Source organism: Neolamprologus brichardi, unplaced genomic scaffold (genome assembly GCF_056152115.1).
Source record: "Neolamprologus brichardi isolate AB-2024 unplaced genomic scaffold, ASM5615211v1 NODE_ptg000032l+_length_1147064_cov_1, whole genome shotgun sequence".
NCBI classification, from domain to species: domain Eukaryota; kingdom Metazoa; phylum Chordata; class Actinopteri; order Cichliformes; family Cichlidae; genus Neolamprologus; species Neolamprologus brichardi.
The window spans coordinates 169,278-189,613 of NW_028270039.1; the positions used below are offsets into that span (position 1 = coordinate 169,278).

The following is a 20,336-nucleotide window of genomic DNA, read 5'->3' on the forward strand; positions in this document are numbered from 1 at the left end:
AGACTAGTACTTTGACTCCCAGTTAAGTAGACATCCTGAACAATCCTCTAGATTTGTTCTATATTCAAGTACAACAGCATAGTTTACGTAGGCTCCGATGAGGTTGGGCTCTGCTTAACATGAAATATGTAACCCTTGACACACTTTTGTAATTTGAATGAATGAGGCTATGTTTGTGTTCCTTTCAGTACTAGCTAATGTCTAATGCTCAGTTTCTTCCACATACTCCACATGCCTTCCTCACTATGGCTACAGCTTAGCAGATAACATAGTTGGGCAGTAACCAGAATTACAGTGTCTATGTACCTATCCACATGCACAAAGCAATCCCGTGCTGCAAAACCTACAATACATCACCCGACGTAATACCAGTACTGCTATAACAGTGCAGGAGGTGTGTGTGTGTGTGTGTGTGTGTGTGTGTGTGTGTGTGTGTGTGTGTGTGTGTACGCGCGCACACACATAGCCCATCATGCTCAACAACGCTCCACAGGTATTCATTAAACGCTACAAGTTCCAACCTGAAGTAAAGGCAGTGAATGTAACATGAATCGAAGACCAGTGTGTGTTCTTCCTCCATTTCCCAGATTCTAGAAAAATCATCCCCCAGCTAACAGACATGTATAAACAACACCCCCCTCATCTGCGCGCCTGCACCCTCAACACCTGCATACTTGCTATATACTGTCACCTTTTGCTCGTTTGACTGGAAATCCAAACAAATATGTTCTTGTTTTTTGGGAAATCCATTACTGACTATGTATTTCTTTCATTTCTAAAAACCACAAAACCGCTGCTCCTTCAGAAGCCTCCATCATGCATATGGACGGATATTAATGCCAGTGGCAGATATGGGACTGCTACATCAGTGCTTCATATGGAGCTCAACTGATCATTGTGACACATTGTGTAAAAGATTTTAGAGATTGAAGTAAAGATGATTTAATGACATTTTAATTCCTTTATATTCTTCTCTGAACCTTATCTTTAAACTTTCTTTGTGATTAAATTAAACGTGAATGAAAAAGATGAAACACAGAGGACACCAGCCCCTCACATCAATGAAAACCATGACTTTAACTCAAAATCCAAATGAGTATTTCCTTGTACATTTGTGAATATTTTGTAGCCAGCAGCTTTAGCCTGCTCTGGTTTCTTGGTCTTCTGAGGAGGACAGGATCTTCTAGTCACCAGAGCCAGTATTTCTGCCACGATACCTCTGCAGCAGCTCAATGCTGGGATGGTCCCACCCCATCTCTCTCACCACTCTCATTTGTGTTCATTACCTTGGTTTGAGCTCTCATGGTGACGATAATAGTAATAATTGTTATTATTATTGTTGGTAGAAGCGGTGGTATTAACTGATGTAAGAAAACAATGTCTCCCATATGTGTGGTTAGACATGCTCAACGAGCTTATTAGAACCTAGAAATCCAGTTTTACTCGTCTGCTGGTAATAATGAGGATGGAACAAAGTTAGCTGTTGTGCCATGTTATTACTGTAAGCACCTGTCTATTTTAACCCCAATAACTGACCTTTGTTAAACTGTGACTCCTTAAACCTTACACAGTTTTCTATCAGTAGAATGGAGTCAACAAAAGGTGATGGCCTTGTCTACATGTGCTCCACCAATTATATGCTGCCTTTATAATTTAAGCAACATACAACATAATACACATAAGTCATGTCCAAATTCATGGGCTGCATCCTCCTGAGGACCCGGCCTTCGCGGTCTACGTGGGCCGGGTCCTCAGAAGGTCGGGTAGGCCGGAAGTAAATGACTGTGGAATGGGACGATTGAGCCTTCTGATCAGCGTCACTGCTGTCTCGTGGAGTTTAATAAACTCGCCGTCTGCTCCTTGCTATCTAAAATATAACAGGACACCGGAGTAAATTCTCGACCGTCTCACACTTCTGTTTAATCAGTTTTCTGTTAGACGTTTAGTCAGCTGTGTGAAAACCCCGGAGGAACCCACCCGGGGGATTAATAAAGTTTTATTTATTCTAATAATCTAATAACTTTAATCTCAGCCAAACTGATTTACTCACAAACAACTAAAACACTGAAAAAAAGCCCAACAATAAAACTTTTAAGTTATCTAAGTGACTTATATATTACATTTAACCTGAGCAGCGAAAGACCGCGGGGTTTCAAAATGATGTGCCGGGAGTTGTGCCGTTCTCAGCGGCTTCAGTGACCCTCGAGCTCCCGGCTAGCTATCGAGCTAGTGGGTAACAGACGTCTCCGAAAACGTCGGAGCGCTTTTGAAAATATGTGGTGTCTTGATAAACTGAGCAGATATTTGAGGTTTACACAGCTACATTCTCGCCTGAAAATATGTTAAACGTTTATTTTGTGACCCAGAAAGAATAATAAGAGTAACATTAAAAATTTAGTAACTGCCGCCATTGTTGAAAACTGGAGTTTGGCTGGGCCGCACTATGAATTCTGGGATATGGTGGGCCACGAAGGACACACCCGACCCATCCTTCAATTCGGGGAAAAGGAGGACGCATTTGTCGGCTGCGTTCGGAGGAGTCTACGAATTTGGACAGCCTTCATCGCGTCGCTGTGACGTAATCGGCCTACAAATGCGGCCTCAGGAGGATGCAGCCCATGAATTTGGACACCCCCATAGTTTTTGCTCTACGCTGAGCTTTGCAATTCAATTCAATTCAATTCAATTTTATTTATATAGCGCCAAATCACAACAAATGTCGCCTCAAGGCGCTTCATAGATACAGAGAAAAACCCAACAATCATATGACCCCCTATGAGCAAGCACTTTGGCGACAGTGGGAAGGAAAAACTCCCTTTTAACAGGAAGAAACCTCCAGCAGAACCAGGCTCAGGGAGGGGCGGGGCCATCTGCTGTGATTGGTTGGGGTGAGAGAAGGAAGACAGGATAAAGACATGCTGTGGAAGAGAGACAGAGGTTAATAACAGATATGATTCAATGCAGAGAGGTCTGTTAACACATAGTGAGTGAGAAAGGTGACTGGAAAGGAAAAACTCAATGCATCATGGGAATCCCCCGGCAGCCTACATCTATTGCAGCATAACTAAGGGAGGATTCAGGGTCACCTGGTCCAGCCCTAACTATATGCTTTAGCAAAAAGGAAAGTTTTAAGCCTAATCTTAAAAGTAGAGATAGTGTCTGTCTCCCGAATCCAAACTGGAAGCTGGTTCCACAGAAGAGGACAACATATATGTAACCGGTTTGTGCTTCACCTGCTGCAACAGTTTGGCCCAAACAGACTCAGACAAACAACGCCTCTGTGTTGTGTTTTTTAAGAAGGCAACGAGTCTCTGATTGATCGTTGCCACTTTATTTCCTGAATGGAAACAACGGTGTTGTATCAGTGCAGGGTTCGCCACACACCACTCTGCACTGCACACTACGGCAGAACATCCCATTAGCATTCCGCTTTAGCATACAGTTGTACACAATAATAAACAAATGAAAAGTACATAAACTGGTGTTGGGCATGTGTCCGCTAAGCACTTGTTACACTTGGTGCCCATCAGTTGATCAAACATGTTTCATGTGTCTGTACCACTTCGCTACATTGTGTGCGGAACAACACAACTCACCTCTCGTATGGCTACGGCAGACTGGCAGCGATTACTGCAGCCAGCCTCACCGAGAGATAGGGGTTTAATGCAAAAAAAGAAAAGAAAAAACTATTCTGATTAAAGTACAAATTTATGAAATAAACATACAAAAGACATAAAATGATCTGTAAATAATGTGCTAATTGCAAGAAGGGGCCAGGTTATAGCATGTTGGCCTTATTATGAAGAAAAGCCATAAGTAAGAGGTCAACTTCATCCGCTTATTGCTAACTCCAGCTACAGGAAGTAGCAATAACATTATTTTGGCACAGGGCTGACTTGACAGGGGCGCAGTTGTGATAAGGTGAATGTAGTACATTCATGAATCAGACATTATCCAGATAACGTGTAGAAATAGCTGCAGAACAAATAAAAAGGGAGAATTTTCTCACAGCCGTCTCTTGAAATGTGTGTGAATGTTACTGATTTGTTACAATTGAGTGATCCAATATTTAAAAATGGCTATTTGAAGTTTTGATTTTTGTCTTTTATACATCCCTCAGTTCCTGTTCTTGTAAATGTTTTACTCTTTATTCTTTCTTTTTTTTTTTTTAACCCTTTTTTGTGTACTTCCTGTTTTATTTTGACATTTTGATTCCCGGTGTTGTTTCCTTTGTTTTTACTTCCCATGCCCATTAGTCTGACTGAATTCAGCTGTTCCAAATCATTGTTTGATGGTGTTGGAGTTTCCTGTTGTGCTGCACAGTGCACGTCGCAAGTGTAAGTCAAAATAGTTTTTTCTGTTTATCAAACTGGTGTTGATTTAGCTGTCAGTAATTTTCTCCTTTAATTATATATTCAAAGCCAAAACAAATGAAAATACAAGTTTGAACACATATGGCTTACAGCCTGGTGCCTTATTCTGAACTCCTCTTAAAAAACAAACCAAACAAACATATTTTGAGTCAGTGGCCACCTTTCTTTTGAAATACATAGGATGCTAAGATTGTCTTTTATAAGTGATACTTTGATGTAACAGACAGGTTTTGTTAGTCCAAATGACCGTCCTTTCCTTAAGTAGGTCAGGTGAGCTGATCTGAGTATTTTACGGATCAACTCAAAACAGCCATCTCCAGGTTTTTCAGGGAATTGTCAAAAAAACATATATAGTCTATGGCAGTGGCGAGCAATCATATGTTGTTGATGTCTGGGAGAATGTGCAGACTGCTTTGAGCTACAGTAACTCAATAACCCCTCGTTACAACAAAGGTATGCAGACGAGCATCTCTGAATGTCCAAAACATTGAAACTTGAAGTAGATGCGCTGTTGCAGCAGTTAACGACAGTAAACCGAGGCTCCAGTTGGCGCTGGCTCACCAACATTGGACAGTATATAGGAAAACGTTGCCTGGTCTGATGAGTTTTGATTTTTGGATCAGAATTTAGCGAAAACAACATGAAAAGATCCGTCCTGTCTTGTATGAGTGGTTCAGACTGGTGCTGTCACAATGTAGGGGATGTTTGCTTGGCACATTTTGGCCTCTGAATACCAACTGAACACTGTTTAGATGTCACAGCCTACATGGTTATTGACCACATTTATCCCTGTGAGACCACAGTCTTCCAGAAGCATAACCATGTCACAAAACTCGAATCATCTCAAATTGGCTTCCTGAACTTGACGGTGGACGTGCAGCTGCAACTGTGCTGCTATGGTGGCAGTACGAACCAAAATCTCAAAGGAATATTTCTAGTACTTTGTCAGATCTATGCCATGAGACGGGCAAGCAAAGAGTGTAGAGATTTCTAAAGGAAAAAGGGTTCCAACGCAGTATTAACAAGGTCTACATGAGTGTGTAATTAAAAGGTAGACCATTACAATGACTGATGGATGTAAAAATAATATGTACCAGGGCTCGCAAAATCGCTAGCCCGACGTCCCGGAGCTAGCGATATCTCTGTTCGGGTAACCAAAATCTATCTCAGCCCCGCCCGTCGGGCTATATGATAAGCCGTCGGGCTATATGATAAGCCTTCGGGCTATCTGATAAGCCGTCGGGCTATATGATAAGCCGTCGGGCAGGGCTGAGATAGATTTTGGTCGCCCGACCGGAGACATCGCTAGCTCTGGGACGTCGGGCTAGCGATTTTGCGAGCCCTGTGTACATTATGAAGTGCATACCCAAACCTTTTGGTGACAGTCCTGGCTACGTATCCTTTCTCGTGCATATGGCAAACATTTAAAGTTATTTCATTAAAAACGACTCGTCATGCTCTGTAACAGGATATTTTAGATATCAACAGCCACAAATGGAAAGTCATAAAACGTATCTTAAGTCCTGGAAACTAGCCCAGAGATTTTTGATTAGTGACTGTATATCAGGGATGTCCAACTCCAGGTCTCGAGCGCCGCTGTCCTGCAGGTTTTAGATCTCACCTGGGTCAGCACACCTGAATCACATGATTAGCTCATTAGCAGGCCTCTGGAGAACTAAAGGTCATTTAGCCATTTAAATCAGCGGTTCAGGACACAGCACTCGAGGCCTTGAGTTGCCTACCCCTGTTGTATACAGTGTGGATTTAGTTCCTCAAAACGTAAATACAGAGAAGTGATGAAGTGATTCACCTGAGAGTCAAGAGCCTCAAGGGCTGGACGAAAACTGAACCTACACACAGTGTTGGGGAGTAACAGAATACATGTACCGCCGTTACGTATTTAAAATACAAAATATGAGTAACTGTATTCCGTTACAGTTACAGTTTAAAAAGGTGGTATTTAGAATACAGTTACTTTGTTAAAATAAATGGATTAAATGGTACTTCCCTGTTTCATATTGTGGCGGGTCAGGACTGTTTGGGTTTTGTTTGACAGCTACGTTCTGTTGTTCCAGGCAGCGTTACGGTTGCCATGGTTACAGGGTGACACTCTCTCTGCGTGTTTCCTGGGTGAGAGAGGCCTTTTTGTTGTTGTTGTGCTAAGCTAACAGGCAGAATGCTACAGGTATAGCTCTAAAGAATGTAGCATCATGGGCAGTGTAGTCCGTGCTGCAGGGAGAATGGACTGCCATACACGTTATGTGTCTGTGAGCGAGGGAGGGAGAAAAAGGAAAAGTACGAGCTGTCATCGAGCAGAAACGGGAGCTGGAAGCATGTAAATATAATAATAACCACTGCAGCCAAGAAGAGAGCCTGACGAGCCCAGCTGTAAGTAAGCTATTAAGACTCGACTGTACACCGTGTTCGTGTTTTCCTCTGAAACAATAAGTTCTGTTGGAGCAGCCTTTCAACGCCTCTCTCTGTCTCTGCTAGCAAAGTTGACCCAGACAACAAAGTAAAGCTAGTTTTCGGCTACCAGCCGACACAGAACCCACCGTATTAGCCAGAGGTCCCTTTACTACGGTTCGGAGCCGCGGACCTTCAGTAACAGTAATAAATCACAGCAATAGTACATTCATGTAGTTGTAAACAGCATGATAATATATTAAGTAATCCAAAGTATTCAGAATACGTTACTGTCATCGAGTAACGTAACGGAATACGTTACAGAATACATTTTGGGGCATGTAATCTGTAATCTGTAATGGAATACATTTTAAAAGTAACCTTCCCAACACTGCCTACACATTGGTTTCCATTTAAGGTTGGTGTGGTCATACAAATGAAAATAGGACTCACACAGACGAACACGCCCACACAGATGTAAGAGGAGGATGATTTTTGAGTAATGTGTTCAGCGAAGGTGCCACAGCCACATTTACCACAACCGCTGTTTTGAAGTTTGCCCCTTGTGCGAGTGCCTCAGTTTGACATACTGTTTCGCAGTATTCGACATGCTGTTTGGCCACTGAGCCCTATAGTAATTATTATAAACCAGGAGAAAGGACAGATCTTCTGAATGTCTGCATTGAATCAACTGTAATCTGTATTAATGGGTGAAACCAGATGCTTCTTGCTTCCTGTAGTGCATTTGTAGTAAAAGTTTTGCTGATCAGTAATGTCTGAATGACTCTAAACGGTCTTTGTGGACAGCAAGAGAAACATATTGATGACTGCACATGAAACAGCAAGTTTTGGTATACATAGACTCTTTATTTACCCTGAAGGAAATTTACATCCACTATCCAGATATCCACCAGTTACAGTGGCAGCCACTAGAGATTTTAATGCTCCAATAATGCTCTGTGGCATGTTGTCACACTGCTGAAGTCTAAGTTGGGGGTAATCCTCATTTTTATACTCAGGAATTGTCCCCCACGTCTGGTTGATCTTTATTTCACTGTTAGAAACGTAAGGTTGGTTTATCAGGTGTTTCTCTCAGATGGAGCTGAAGAGCTGAAGATGGAGCTCTGCTTGGCCCTTGTGTGATCAATGATCTCTCACTTAAAGAAATAGACACAGTAAAACTGTAATACATGAAGTGACTCCTCCTGTTTCTTGGGAATTCAAGTTTCTGTTGATCTGTGTTTTGCTATCGTTTTACATTGACAACACCCTTCTGAGTGTCTCTTCTACACAGTCATCACATTGTATTATTGGTCACATGGGTTGGGTAGTGACTTGTTGCACAGTCGGCTTTTCAGGTGACATTCTCTGCAGAATAGCTGAAATGCTTTATGGGAAAATGCCACTCCAGTTCGTCATCATTATAAGGTGTTCTCCGAAAATGTCTGACAGAATTATTTTAACACCTAAACAAAGTGGCACCTTATTAGTATGGCAGGCCCATGACACACAAGGCAGACTCACAGCCGGCCAGCCGACAAGTTATTGAGGCAGTAAAATCAGCAGTGGAAGTGTGGGGGTGTTGCTATCAAAGGAGCAGTGTCATACTGGTCCCAGGGCTTGTTGCAGACTTTTGTTAAATTTAATTGCAAATAATTTATATTATGTTTGTCCATTGTGTTATGTTGTAATGCAAAAATGACATTCTCATTATAAAGTAGTGAATGGTCAAGACTAAACATTATTTCAATGTTGTATTTGTTGGAGGTTTATGATGTCTACATGCTCTCAGAATATGTTTAAATTATGAAAAGTCCTGCGTTGAACCTAATTTCATGTTTAAGAAACTGTGTCTGACATACTTCTTTGGATGCTGCAAACTGAGTGTGCAGCTTTTAGCCTAACAGACCACTCAAAGTGCTTTACAAACTATTTAGCAAGCTAGCTATCAGTTAGCTTAGCACAAACACTGGAAATATTTGGACTCATGGTTTGCTTAGTTTTTACTGTTGAGTTCACTGACACTGAAGCGTGTGCACTCTTGCTGTTAGAAGTTTACTTGCAGCCCATTTGACAATCATTAGCTGTAAATTGTGACTTTTAAGCCTGTGAAACCATTAACGAGTGTTTCTTTGTGGAGCTGGGATGCTTTCCTGTGCCTGTGGGGGTTTCCTCTGGGCGCTGGGCCTTCCTCCTGCACACCAAACACATACACGCTAGGTTTTTGATTCTAAATTGACCATGGATGTGGAGTAGACAAAGTGCTTGGAAGTATACAAAATACAGCTCTTTATGAAGGACTGGTCAAATGTGGTCGAAGACTAAAGCACTTTGAGAGGTTGGTGCAACTGGGGGAAAATGGATGTTTTTAAACACAAGAACATCTTTTTACCTAGCACCTCATCAGGTCATTGTGCTGTGAAAATTGGATTACAAGCTTGAAACATAATCATAATCATAATATAATCACGTTTACTTATTATTCTTGTTAAATTTCAGTGCACTAAATATGTACAAATATACCAAAATGAGTGCAGCATTAAATATGGCAGTTTTTAAGGAATGTAGATAATCAGGAGTCTTTAACTACCAAACAACTGTTAAAAAAGAAAACAGACACTGAGGCAAAATGAAGTGTAAGTGTTGCTGCTTGTTTGTACCTTTGTGGACCTGGTTAGTCCTGTTGATAAGGAGTGGTGTCTCTCACTCATACATCTTTCTCTTGTGCTTTCTAGTCAGGTTTCGGCTGCCTAAAGGCCTAGTGTGAAGTTAAGGTGTGTGGGTGTGTGTGGGGGTGTGTGTCTGTGTGTGCGGATTTGTTGCAAGGGGGCTCCAAAAGAGGCGGTCCTGATGCTGCCTAACCTGTTTGCCTGCATTATAGGTATTCAACTGGCAGCTTCATCTCGTCCTGCCCACAGAGCAGCAGTGACACACTGAAGAGGAGACATCTGGCCCCAGGCTTTCCTAAGGAGACGCTGTCTTTGGCACGGTGAGTCCATCAAATCTCAGTTTGGTTGCTACGGCACAATCTATGATTGGAATAAACTGGAGGAGATTTGATTTAAAAACATACCTTAATGTTTATTCATTTCATAATCTAAAAATTGCATTTCAGTAAAATGTGCATTGTAGTTGGTATAAATTCATCTCTGTACTTAACATCAGTTACATTTATGTTCTGGAGAGTAAAAAGTTTTCATTCGAGTACACAGACTGACCCCAGTCCTCACAGACTTGGGTGGAAAGTCTGAATGAATACTGAAGCCATTTAAGGATGAGGCGTTTGCTCATGTTTTGCCTCTGGTGTCATTGATCTTTTTAAACGTATTAAATTGTTGTACTTGTATGTCAGCACCAAACTGCAGAGTTTGTCTGGTGTACAGTTTTTAAAACAGGTTGACCACGACTGTGGGCACGCCACACTCTGCTGTCACTGGACTCACACCCTGTTTGATTGAAGTTGTTTCTCAAACGTTGCCACCCTGGATACACCTATTAACGGCAATGCAACTTGTTTTTTAAGACGTGTCTTGTGACTTCACTGCCTTTCCTGTTTGTTGCTCATCTCTGGTTTGGGGAACCATCAGGTGGAGCCTAAAACCACTGCCCACTTTCCTGAAACAGCATCATTGAGCATATGACTACAGTTTTCTGAGCTCTCACTGAAGAATTAGATTTATCTACTGTCGTCTGGTTATTAACTGGTTAGTAGTTGTTTTTCTATATTTAAAGAAAGACAACTCCTGGGATGGACTGTGTTATCACCAGTGGGTGTTGGCCAATAATAATCAATTAGCAGTTAGTTTTGTAAATATTGTTTTGTTTTTTCCACAAGTCCTGCTTGTATTTCAGTTTGAGTGACTGTTTTTACACCATCTGATTTCTTTTTTGAGTTGAATTTAAAAGCAGGGTGTTGACGATCGTCTGACTCTTAGCTCTGCTGGACAGCATAAACCTGATGAAGCAGACGCTCTTCAGTTTAGGTTTTTTATCACAGCATGTCTAAAACCTGCTCCCTCATTGTCTATTCGACACTGCTGCAAGTGAATTACGTTAGTGTTTATATGCATATGTGTTGAGGTGTGGTCCAGTGTGTGTCAGCCAGAATGCATCCAAACCAACTGGTTTAGATGCACATTCACCTTAACAAGCCTGGCAAAGGCTTCAGATTCCTGAAGTGTGAGACAATGTGGTTTGTGGGTGTTGGAGTTTCTCTGTCAGTTCAGAGTCAGGAAAAAATGAATAAAAGTACCAGCTCTTCTTTAAAGAAACAAAACGCGTTTCACTTGTGTCCATGTGGATCGTATTATCAGGTATTACAAAGATTTTATTGCACAGGTAGAAACAGTGACAAACACTATTTTTAGCTGCACCTAAATCAGTGTTTTTATTAATAAGCTGAAAGCTGCATGTTGCTGCATTGTTTGTGATGAGAGATCAGAAAGAGTACAGCTTTTAGAAAAAATAAAGTGTTCTGATTTTACTTTTACCTACAAAAACGACATTCAGCTTCCCTGCATCTTACTTAGTCGTGTCAGCTTTAAGTAAAAGCTCCCTCTGCTTTCTTTTGTTTCACAGATAATATTGCTGCAGTTCCCACATTCACCTGAATTGTCATATGAATTCTGTGATGTGGATGTGCATGTAATAGAAATAATGGTAAGTATAACAATGTTAGACATACAGTGGCTAACAATCATACGCAAAAATGTAAACAGTGCTTGATGTAAAAATCTCATACTGTGTATTCCAACCACTGTCAAAGGACCAGGACAGCAAGAGTGCAAGCTTCTCAGAAAGCCTCGTGCTGGATCACGCTGAGGAAGGAGTTGTTGTTGCAGGAATCAAAGACAACACAATCTCTCCAAAAAGTGGTAAGATAAACATTTTTGTTAGTTGACATTTTTGAGCACTAATAGAAAAAAAGGTTGTGACATTATTTCTACTTGTTTCAGGAGAAAAGTTTGTTGCAGCAACAATACAACTTGATAAACTTGAGAAAAACGATGTGATGAAAATCTTGAAGGTGCTGGAGCCATACGAAAGCAACATCAATCTTCTGACAAAGAAGGACTTGAGCCCCGGTGTTGACCTTGGCTCTTTGGGAGTAGGTCTCAAAGATTCGGCAGAGGTAAGCATCAAGCTGTGGGGAACATTTAGTTTATGTTATTATAGGAAAGACCATAAAATATGTTTTTATTTATACATTTTTAAACCTTTTTGTGTATGAGAACTGTTGAAATATTGACTTTCAGTATTTCAATAACCTGTCAAATCACAATATATCTGAAAAGATATCCAGTTAGACATTAAATCCTTTTTCTAAAAACTGCATATGTGAAGCCCAAAATCACATAAAAGTCTTTTTCTCGAATCTGTTATCAAAATTAAGCAATCGTAAGCATATCAGTGCTTTCTAAGAAGACAGGTCAGTTTGCTTATTTCAACATACAATATATGCAAACTTGTAGCTCAGAGAATAATTTTACTGATGCAAGTGACCTAATGTATGGGGACGTTTTGTGAGGTGGTGGTGATTTACTTAAAATCTAGTCCATCCTATTCGTCCATGACATCTTCTATTTCCCACTTCTACCCCCACCTTGCTGCAGTGCAGATGAACTGGACATGATTTGTGCTGCTCAGAATACAATTTTGGTTAATAGTAGTGTCATAAAGTTAGTGGTTTAATTTGTTTTTTTAATTACCAACAGATATTACAGAAGGATCTGTCGCTGGATGCATCAGCTCAGGGACCAACCATTTCCCTTGATGGCCTGAATGGAAAGCTTAATGGTGCACAAGGGTTGGGGGTAAAAATAAGTGAACCGACTCTTAATGGAGACCTTCCCAGTCTTAGCCTAAATAAGCCATCAACTGATGCTGGTGCCACATTTAAAATGCCCTCAGCAGGGCTTACGATGCCAGACATAAAATCAGATTCAAGTGGAACCCTAAAAGTACCTGATATCAATGTCTCAGCTCCCAATCTTAACGCTCCCATTGCAACACTAGACATCAACAAACCAGAAGTCGAAGGCAAAATGAAACGCGAGGCCCCGAAATTCACAATGCCACGCTTCAGTCTACCTCATCTTGATGCACCAAAAGCAGACATTGATGTCTCTGGTGATCCAGGTCTTCCTTCAGTCAGTGGAAGTATGGAGAGACCAGACCTCAACCTGTCAGCTCCAAAGTTAGATTTGAATAGTCCTGATGTAAATGTAAAGGCCCCAGATGCTAATATTGAAGCACCCTCAGGGAAAATCAAGTGGCCCCATCTAAAATGGAAAGGTCAAAAACTCAAAGGACCAGATGCCAACTTAAATGCTGACCTGTCCACACCTAATGCCAGCATTTCCACACCAAAGATTGATGGTGATCTAAGTACCCCACATGTGAATGTTGGCTCAGCTCAAGCTGATATTAAAGGCCCTGATCTAGATGTTCAAACCCCAGATCTTAACGTTGATGCCCCTTCTGGTAAGATCAACTGGCCTCACCTGAAATGGAAGAAGCCCAAACTTGAAGGATCAAAAGCAGACTTGGACGTGGATGCAGACCTAAAGAAACCTGATTTAAGTCTTTCAGCTCCAAAGATTGAGGGTGACATTAATGTACCAAATGCTGAGCTGAGTCTTCCGGAAACAGAGCTAAAGGCCCCAGGTGTAGATGTTCATGGCCCAGACGCTGACATTGATGCTCCTTCAGGAAAAATTAACTGGCCTCATCTAAAGTGGAAAAAATCCAAACTTAATGGGCCAAAAGCTGATATGGACCTCAATGCAGATTTAAGCCCACCAGATGCTTCAGTTCCAGAAATTGATGGGGAGATTAGTACACCTGACGTGAGCCTCAATTTACCCAAAGCTGACGTTGATATCAAAGCACCAGATGCTGATATAAACCCACCTTCTGGCAAAATCAAGTTCCCAACACTGAAAAAACCTAAATTCTTGGTTTCTGGGCCAAAGGTGAAAACCCCAGATGTTGATGTTGATGCTGATGTGAAAGCACCTGACCTCAGTCTGTCTGCTGAAGCACCTGATGCTGATCTGAACTTACCAAAAGCTGACCTTGATATCAAAGCACCAGATGCTGACATAAACCCACCTTCTGGCAAAATCAAGTTCCCAACACTGAAAAAACCTAAATTCTTGGTTTCTGGGCCAAAGGTGAAAACCCCAGATGTTGATGTTGATGCTGATGTGAAAGCACCTGACCTCAGTCTGTCTGCTGAAGCACCTGATGCTGATCTGAACTTACCAAAAGCCGATGTTGAAGCACCAAATGTAGACATTGGATCTCCAAAGATCAAGTTGCCCACTATGAAAAAGCCAAAATGGTCAATCTCGGGTCCTAAGGTTAATGGTCCAGATGTTGATTTAGATGCTGATGTGAAGGCACCTGACCTCAGTCTGTCTGCTGAAGCACCTGATGCTGATCTGAACTTACCAAATGCTGACCTTGATATCAAAGCACCAGATGCTGATATAAACCCACCTTCTGGCAAAATCAAGTTCCCAACACTGAAAAAACCTAAATTCTTGGTTTCTGGGCCAAAGGTGAAAACCCCAGATGTTGATGTTGATGTGAAAGCACCTGACCTCAGTCTGTCTGCTGAAGCACCTGACCTCAGTCTGTCTGCTGAAGCACCTGATGCTGATCTGAATTTACCAAAAGCTGACCTTGATATCAAAGCACCAGATGCTGACATAAACCCACCTTCTGGCAAAATCAAGTTCCCAACACTGAAACATCCTAAATTCTTGGTTTCTGGGCCAAAGGTGAAAACCCCAGATGTTGATGCTGATGTGAAAGCACCTGACCTCAGTCTGTCTGCCAAAGCACCTGACCTCAGTCTGTCTGCTGAAGCACCTGATGCTGATCTGAATTTACCAAAAGCCGATGTTGAAGCACCAAATGTAGACATTGGATCTCCAAAGATCAAGTTGCCCACTATGAAAAAGCCAAAATGGTCAATCTCGGGTCCTAAGGTTAATGGTCCAGATGTTGATTTAGATGCTGATGTGAAGGCACCTGACCTCAGTCTGTCTGCTGAAGCACCTGATGCTGATCTGAACTTACCAAATGCTGACGTTGATATCAAAGCACCAGATGCTGATATAAACCCACCTTCTGGCAAAATCAAGTTCCCAACACTGAAAAAACCTAAATTCTTGGTTTCTGGGCCAAAGGTGAAAACCCCAGATGTTGATGTTGATGCTGATGTGAAAGCACCTAACCTCAGTCTGTCTGCCGAAGCACCTGACCTCAGTCTGTCTGCTGAAGCACCTGATGCTGATCTGAATTTACCAAAAGCTGACCTTGATATCAAAGCACCAGATGCTGATATAAACCCACCTTCTGGCAAAATCAAGTTCCCAACACTGAAAAAACCTAAATTCTTGGTTTCTGGGCCAAAGGTGAAAACCCCAGATGTTGATGCTGATGTGAAAGCACCTGACCTCAGTCTGTCTGCCAAAGCACCTGACCTCAGTCTGTCTGCTGAAGCACCTGATGCTGATCTGAATTTACCAAAAGCCGATGTTGAAGCACCAAATGTAGACATTGGATCTCCAAAGATCAAGTTGCCCACTATGAAAAAGCCAAAATGGTCAATCTCGGGTCCTAAGGTTAATGGTCCAGATGTTGATTTAGATGCTGGTGTTTCAACCCCTGACTTGAATCTCTCAGCTCCAAATATGGATGGTGAGATAAATACACCAGATGTGGATCTAAAGTTACCAAAAGCTGAACTGGAAGCCGCCAAAATTGATGTAGAATCTCCAGATGTTGACATTGAAGCCCCATCTGGAAAATTCAAATGGTTCCAATTCAAGAAACCCAAATTTGGCACAGTGAAAGGTCCAAAGGCTGATATTGACTCTAATGTGACGATACCAGAGGTGGACCTCAAAAAGCCTGATGCAGAAATAAGTGCACCAGATGTTAATCTTTCTGCATCAAATATTGACGCCAATATCAGTGGCCCAGACCTTAACCTCGGTGGTCCAGATCTTGATCTTGATGCACCTGATGCAAAGGTGAAGTTTCCCAAATTAAAATTTCCCAAATTCAAAGGATCACAAGTCCAGGGTCCCAGTGTGGATGCTGATTTAAAAACACCTAATATTGATGCAAGTCTTGATACACCAAAAGCTGAAGTGAATGCACCTAATGCCAACTTTAGAGCGGAACCTCTCTCCTTGTCTGCACCAAAAGTTAATGGTGGTCTTGATGCACCAGATCTTGATGTAAATTTACCAAAAGCTGATCTAAAAGGCCCCAGTGTAGCTCCAGAGGTTGATGCCCATGCAGGAAAAATCAAGCTTCCCCAAATAAAATGGCCAAAGTTTGGCACATCGGCACCAAAAATGAAAGGACCAAATCTTGATGTTGATGCTGATCTACAACGTCCAGATCTAGGTCTGTCTGTTCCTGATGTAAATGCAAAGTTACCCAATGCAGACTTGACAGCACCCAATGTTGAACTAAAAGCATCAGACTTGAGTCTCTCAGCCCCCAAAATTGAGGGAGACATTGGTACTCCAGGCATTGATGCTGGTCTTAATCTTTCTGCACCAAAAATTAATGGTGGTCTTGATGCACCGGATCTTGATGTAAATTTACCGAAAGCTGATCTAAAAGGCCCCAGTGTAGACATTCAAGCTCCAGAGGTTGATGCCCATGCAGGAAAAATCAAGCTTCCCCATATAAAATGGCCAAAGTTTGGCACATCGGCGCCAAAAGTGAAAGGACCAAATCTTGATGTTGATGCTGATCTACAACATCCAGATCTAGGTCTGTCTGTTCCTGATGTAAATGCAAAGTTACCCAATGCAGACTTGACAGCACCCAATGTTGAACTAAAAGCATCAGACTTGAGTCTCTCAGCCCCCAAAATTGAGGGAGACATTGGTACTCCAGGCATTGATGCTGGTCTCAAAACTGGCATTGATCTTTCTGCACCAAAAACTAACATTAACATACCAGACCAAGGCCTTTCTACCCCAAAGATTGAAGGTCCCAACGTGAATGTTGGTTTGCCTGGAACTGATATCAAGGCACCCAGTCTACATCTGCCAAAAGCTGACCTCCAGTCATCTGATCTCAGCTTGAAAACACCAAATGTCAACCTTTATCCACCAAAAATTGGTGGTAGTCTCTCAGCACCAAACATAGACACGAGTATGCCAAAAATTGAACTGGAAGCACCCGATGCCAATGTGAAATCTCCAGATTTGGATGTCAACCTGCCAAAAGCAGATCTCAAAGATTCCAATATCCAGTTGAAAACTCCAGATCTGGATTTGAATTCCCACCTTGGTGACTTTAAAATGCCACATTACAATCATCCAAAACTTGATCTTTCAAGTCCTGAAGTAGAAGCTCCCAGTATTAATCCCACAGTTGAGGCTGGAATTAAGGTACCTGGAGTCAGCACAGATATGCCTACAACAGATGCACACATCTCTGTTCCTGCAGTAGATTTGAATGCACCAAATGTAGGTGATATTAAAGGACCCAATGTAGATGTGAAAGCTCCAGATGTAGATGCAAGTCTTGAAAAGCCCAAGATGCCACATTTCAAGATGCCAAAGTTTAGTCTCTTTGGATCTAAAACAAAATCTCCTGAGACTAATGCCCGTGCAGATCTTGAGGGGAGTGGCTCTGACTCTGATGTGGTGGAGGTTCCTGTATTCAAGTTCCACAGACTGCCCCAAACCAACATTGATGGCATCGAAGGAATTACTGATGCGCTGAGATCAATAAAATCTGACTCGGAGGAGAAGGATTATGTTTTCAGTAAAGGAATCCGCTTGCCAGTAGTGAATGCAACAGCAAACGGAGGAGAAAAGATTGACATTTTGGAGAGATTGAAAATTGCAAGAGAAAAGGCGTCCTCAGTGAATGTGTCACCAACAGAAGAGAAAACTGATATTGACCTACAACACACTGGCGCAGGTCTTGATGCTAATACAGGTGCAGGAGATTCGTCTTTGGTCAGAGGAGGCACTTTCAAAGTAGACAAACCAGAGTCTACGCTGGGGCTGACCGTACCTGATATTTCTACATCAGATGAAAGTGACAAATATTCACTGAGCCTTTCTAATATGCTTTGCCTTAATGTCAAGGATTCTGATGCCAACTGATCGTTCAAAGGTTGGCCTGGTAAATGAAGCTCCAGTCCATAAATGTATGAATACATGCAGCTTAACTGATGTTCATGTTTTAGTTTGTGACATAAAAAGAGAGACTAGCTGTAACTAATCCATGCTAAATTGTCCATCTTGTTGTAATTTTAATAATAATTTAGCGTAATAGAGTTCAGTTGTTGATACAATCTATGCATATTTTCCTGTTATTTATAAGCTTTTTCTAAATGTTAATTTGAAATTACTTTACTTTCAGTATTGCTTGTGATCACCATAATCTTTGTCTAAGTGCTTTACTAAATATTTTAAAGGATAAATGAATTGTGTGAATGTGTTACTCTTTGTTCAATAAATCAGTACAATGTCCAAAATAAGAAGGTCCAGTAATTAACCCTCATAATGTCCTCCCGATTTACACCTGTGGTCCTCCGGGGTCAAAAATGTCCCCACTTCATTTGAGTGTTTTTTAAAGTATAAATTGTCAATCAATTCAGTGTTACATCTTAGTTTTACTTAAGACCAACACATTAACACAAAATTTACCCAACATTTTACATTTTAGGGCCACCAGACCTTGTTTATAAAAAATACACTGTGTTTTTGAGTGGAAATAAAACAAGAAAATTAAATATTTAATTGTTTAGATAATTTTGACTATCTGACTAACTACAGAGTGCTGTATGTTGAACTTTAGTGAGAAATTGTTTTTTTGAAGCATTTATAAATTTTATATGGCAGCACATAATCACAGCTGTGGTCCTCAGGGGTCAAAAATGTCCCCATCTGGTTTGATTGATACTTAATTACTATGAAGTGGATTTTTCCCCACTTTTAATTAAAACTTAATTCAAACATTTTTAAACATTTTTTTATTCCATTTCAAATTTAAGTCTGATAAAAACCTCATAAAAAAGAAGTTTTTCTTTGTTTTTGGGTAAAAAATAAATTAAATGATCAGTTTTTTACTGGCAGCAAATAATCACATCTGTTGTCCTCTGGGCTCAAAAATGACCCCGTTTGCTTTGACTGTTTATAAACAATAAGTATAAAATATCATCCATCTCTGTGTTTCAAGGTTTTATTCAACTTTATTCCAACTCATTACCTGACAGTTTTCTATATTTTGGCATGGTGGGAACACCAGGGCATGGGTCTGAGTGAAGGCAAACTTTCATGAGGACAAAGACGTGTCCATATTTGACACAAGTGCAGGAGGAAGCTCAGGTTTATTCCTCTGCACTGGTCCCATCATGGACAGCTTTCTTTCTGCAGTTGCAGGCCAAGGGTCATATACAGTAAACACGTTGTTACAGGTGATTGTTTTCTTTGGAAACCTGCAATGTTAGGGACAACTGTGTCCTGACTGCAGGACAGACGGTTTGCCATCGTGCACTAGCATGTTCCATGTACAGCTGGACCTGCATCACATGCTGCCCATGTTTGTATCTCATAGCTCCTGGTTTACTTGGATGTTCTGTTGGACAGAGTCCTCTGAAGGGGACTTGGTGCACATACAGTCACATCAGTACCAGGATCTCACATCACAGCAGGAGACACACCCACTTGTTTCATACACCTCAAATGGGAGCACGTTTGTGTCATGAACGATGATCATCTATTGTGTCTTTATCAAGAAATTATATCCTTTTTGTGCTTCTGTGATTAATCTTGTGTCACCTTTAAAACTTCTCTACCAGACTCAGGATGTCATGAACTGGCTGTAGCGACTCTACTGGATGCACGGCAGTAAGAATCAACACACCCACATACGCCTACAGCTGCATTTGATCCATTTGTCTTCCTCTCTCGTTGTCCCTCCTTGTTCGTCATTGAGTTGGCTGCAGAGCAGCTCATCTGCTGATTGGATGTTGGTTCAATCTCTGTGTGATCTAGTCTGGAGTTCTTACCAAGGTGTCCTTGGGCAAGTTACTGAACCCCAACTTGGTCTCTGATGCATCCGTTCGCATGTGAACGTTAAAAAGCATAAAACAAGCAGAATACACTGTGTGTAATGCTTTCAGTACTCGAGTAGAAAAGTAACTGAAGGAGTATGGGACCTGGCACATGTGCTTGGACTGTGGTAGATCGTCTTTCTCTGAGGCACATGAGAGAGTCATGCATCGTCTGTCACTGGGAAGATAGAAGACCAGATCAATGTTTCCTCACATTACTGCAGATATTCCTCTGTCTCAGCTGACTCCTCTTTCCTGCTTGATTCTTTGTCTTCATCATAATTGAAATAGAAGATGTGTAGTCCGCTGACACATCTTCTATTTCAGTTTCACATTCTGAAAATTCAAGAAACTTCAAGAAGCCCAGTCACTTTCTTTTCTCCTCAGACTACCATGTCCTGGAGGCCTGAGAACCTACTTGAACATAGTTCAGATTTTTCATCACT

At 41.4% G+C, this 20,336-nt stretch overlaps 1 protein-coding gene across 3 annotated transcripts; it reads left to right on the forward strand.

Annotated features, from left to right (window-relative positions):
- The first annotated feature begins 9,694 nt into the window (after positions 1–9,694).
- si:ch211-125o16.4 (uncharacterized) lies at positions 9,695–18,319 on the forward strand. 3 transcript variants are annotated; one of them, XM_087836985.1, is made up of 6 exons: positions 9,695–9,768; positions 11,358–11,438; positions 11,545–11,653; positions 11,735–11,910; positions 12,494–15,020; positions 15,270–18,319. In XM_087836985.1, exons 2-6 carry the CDS (start codon positions 11,436–11,438, stop codon positions 17,933–17,935), a joined length of 5,481 nt encoding a protein of 1,826 aa, XP_087693111.1. In that variant the 5' UTR covers positions 9,695–9,768; positions 11,358–11,435; the 3' UTR covers positions 17,936–18,319. The 3 variants fall into 3 exon arrangements, with proteins under 3 accessions (XP_087693111.1, XP_087693110.1, XP_087693109.1); XM_087836984.1 differs by having other exon boundaries at positions 12,494–14,024; positions 14,187–18,319; XM_087836983.1 differs by having other exon boundaries at positions 12,494–18,319.
- The last annotated feature ends 2,017 nt before the right edge of the window (positions 18,320–20,336 follow it).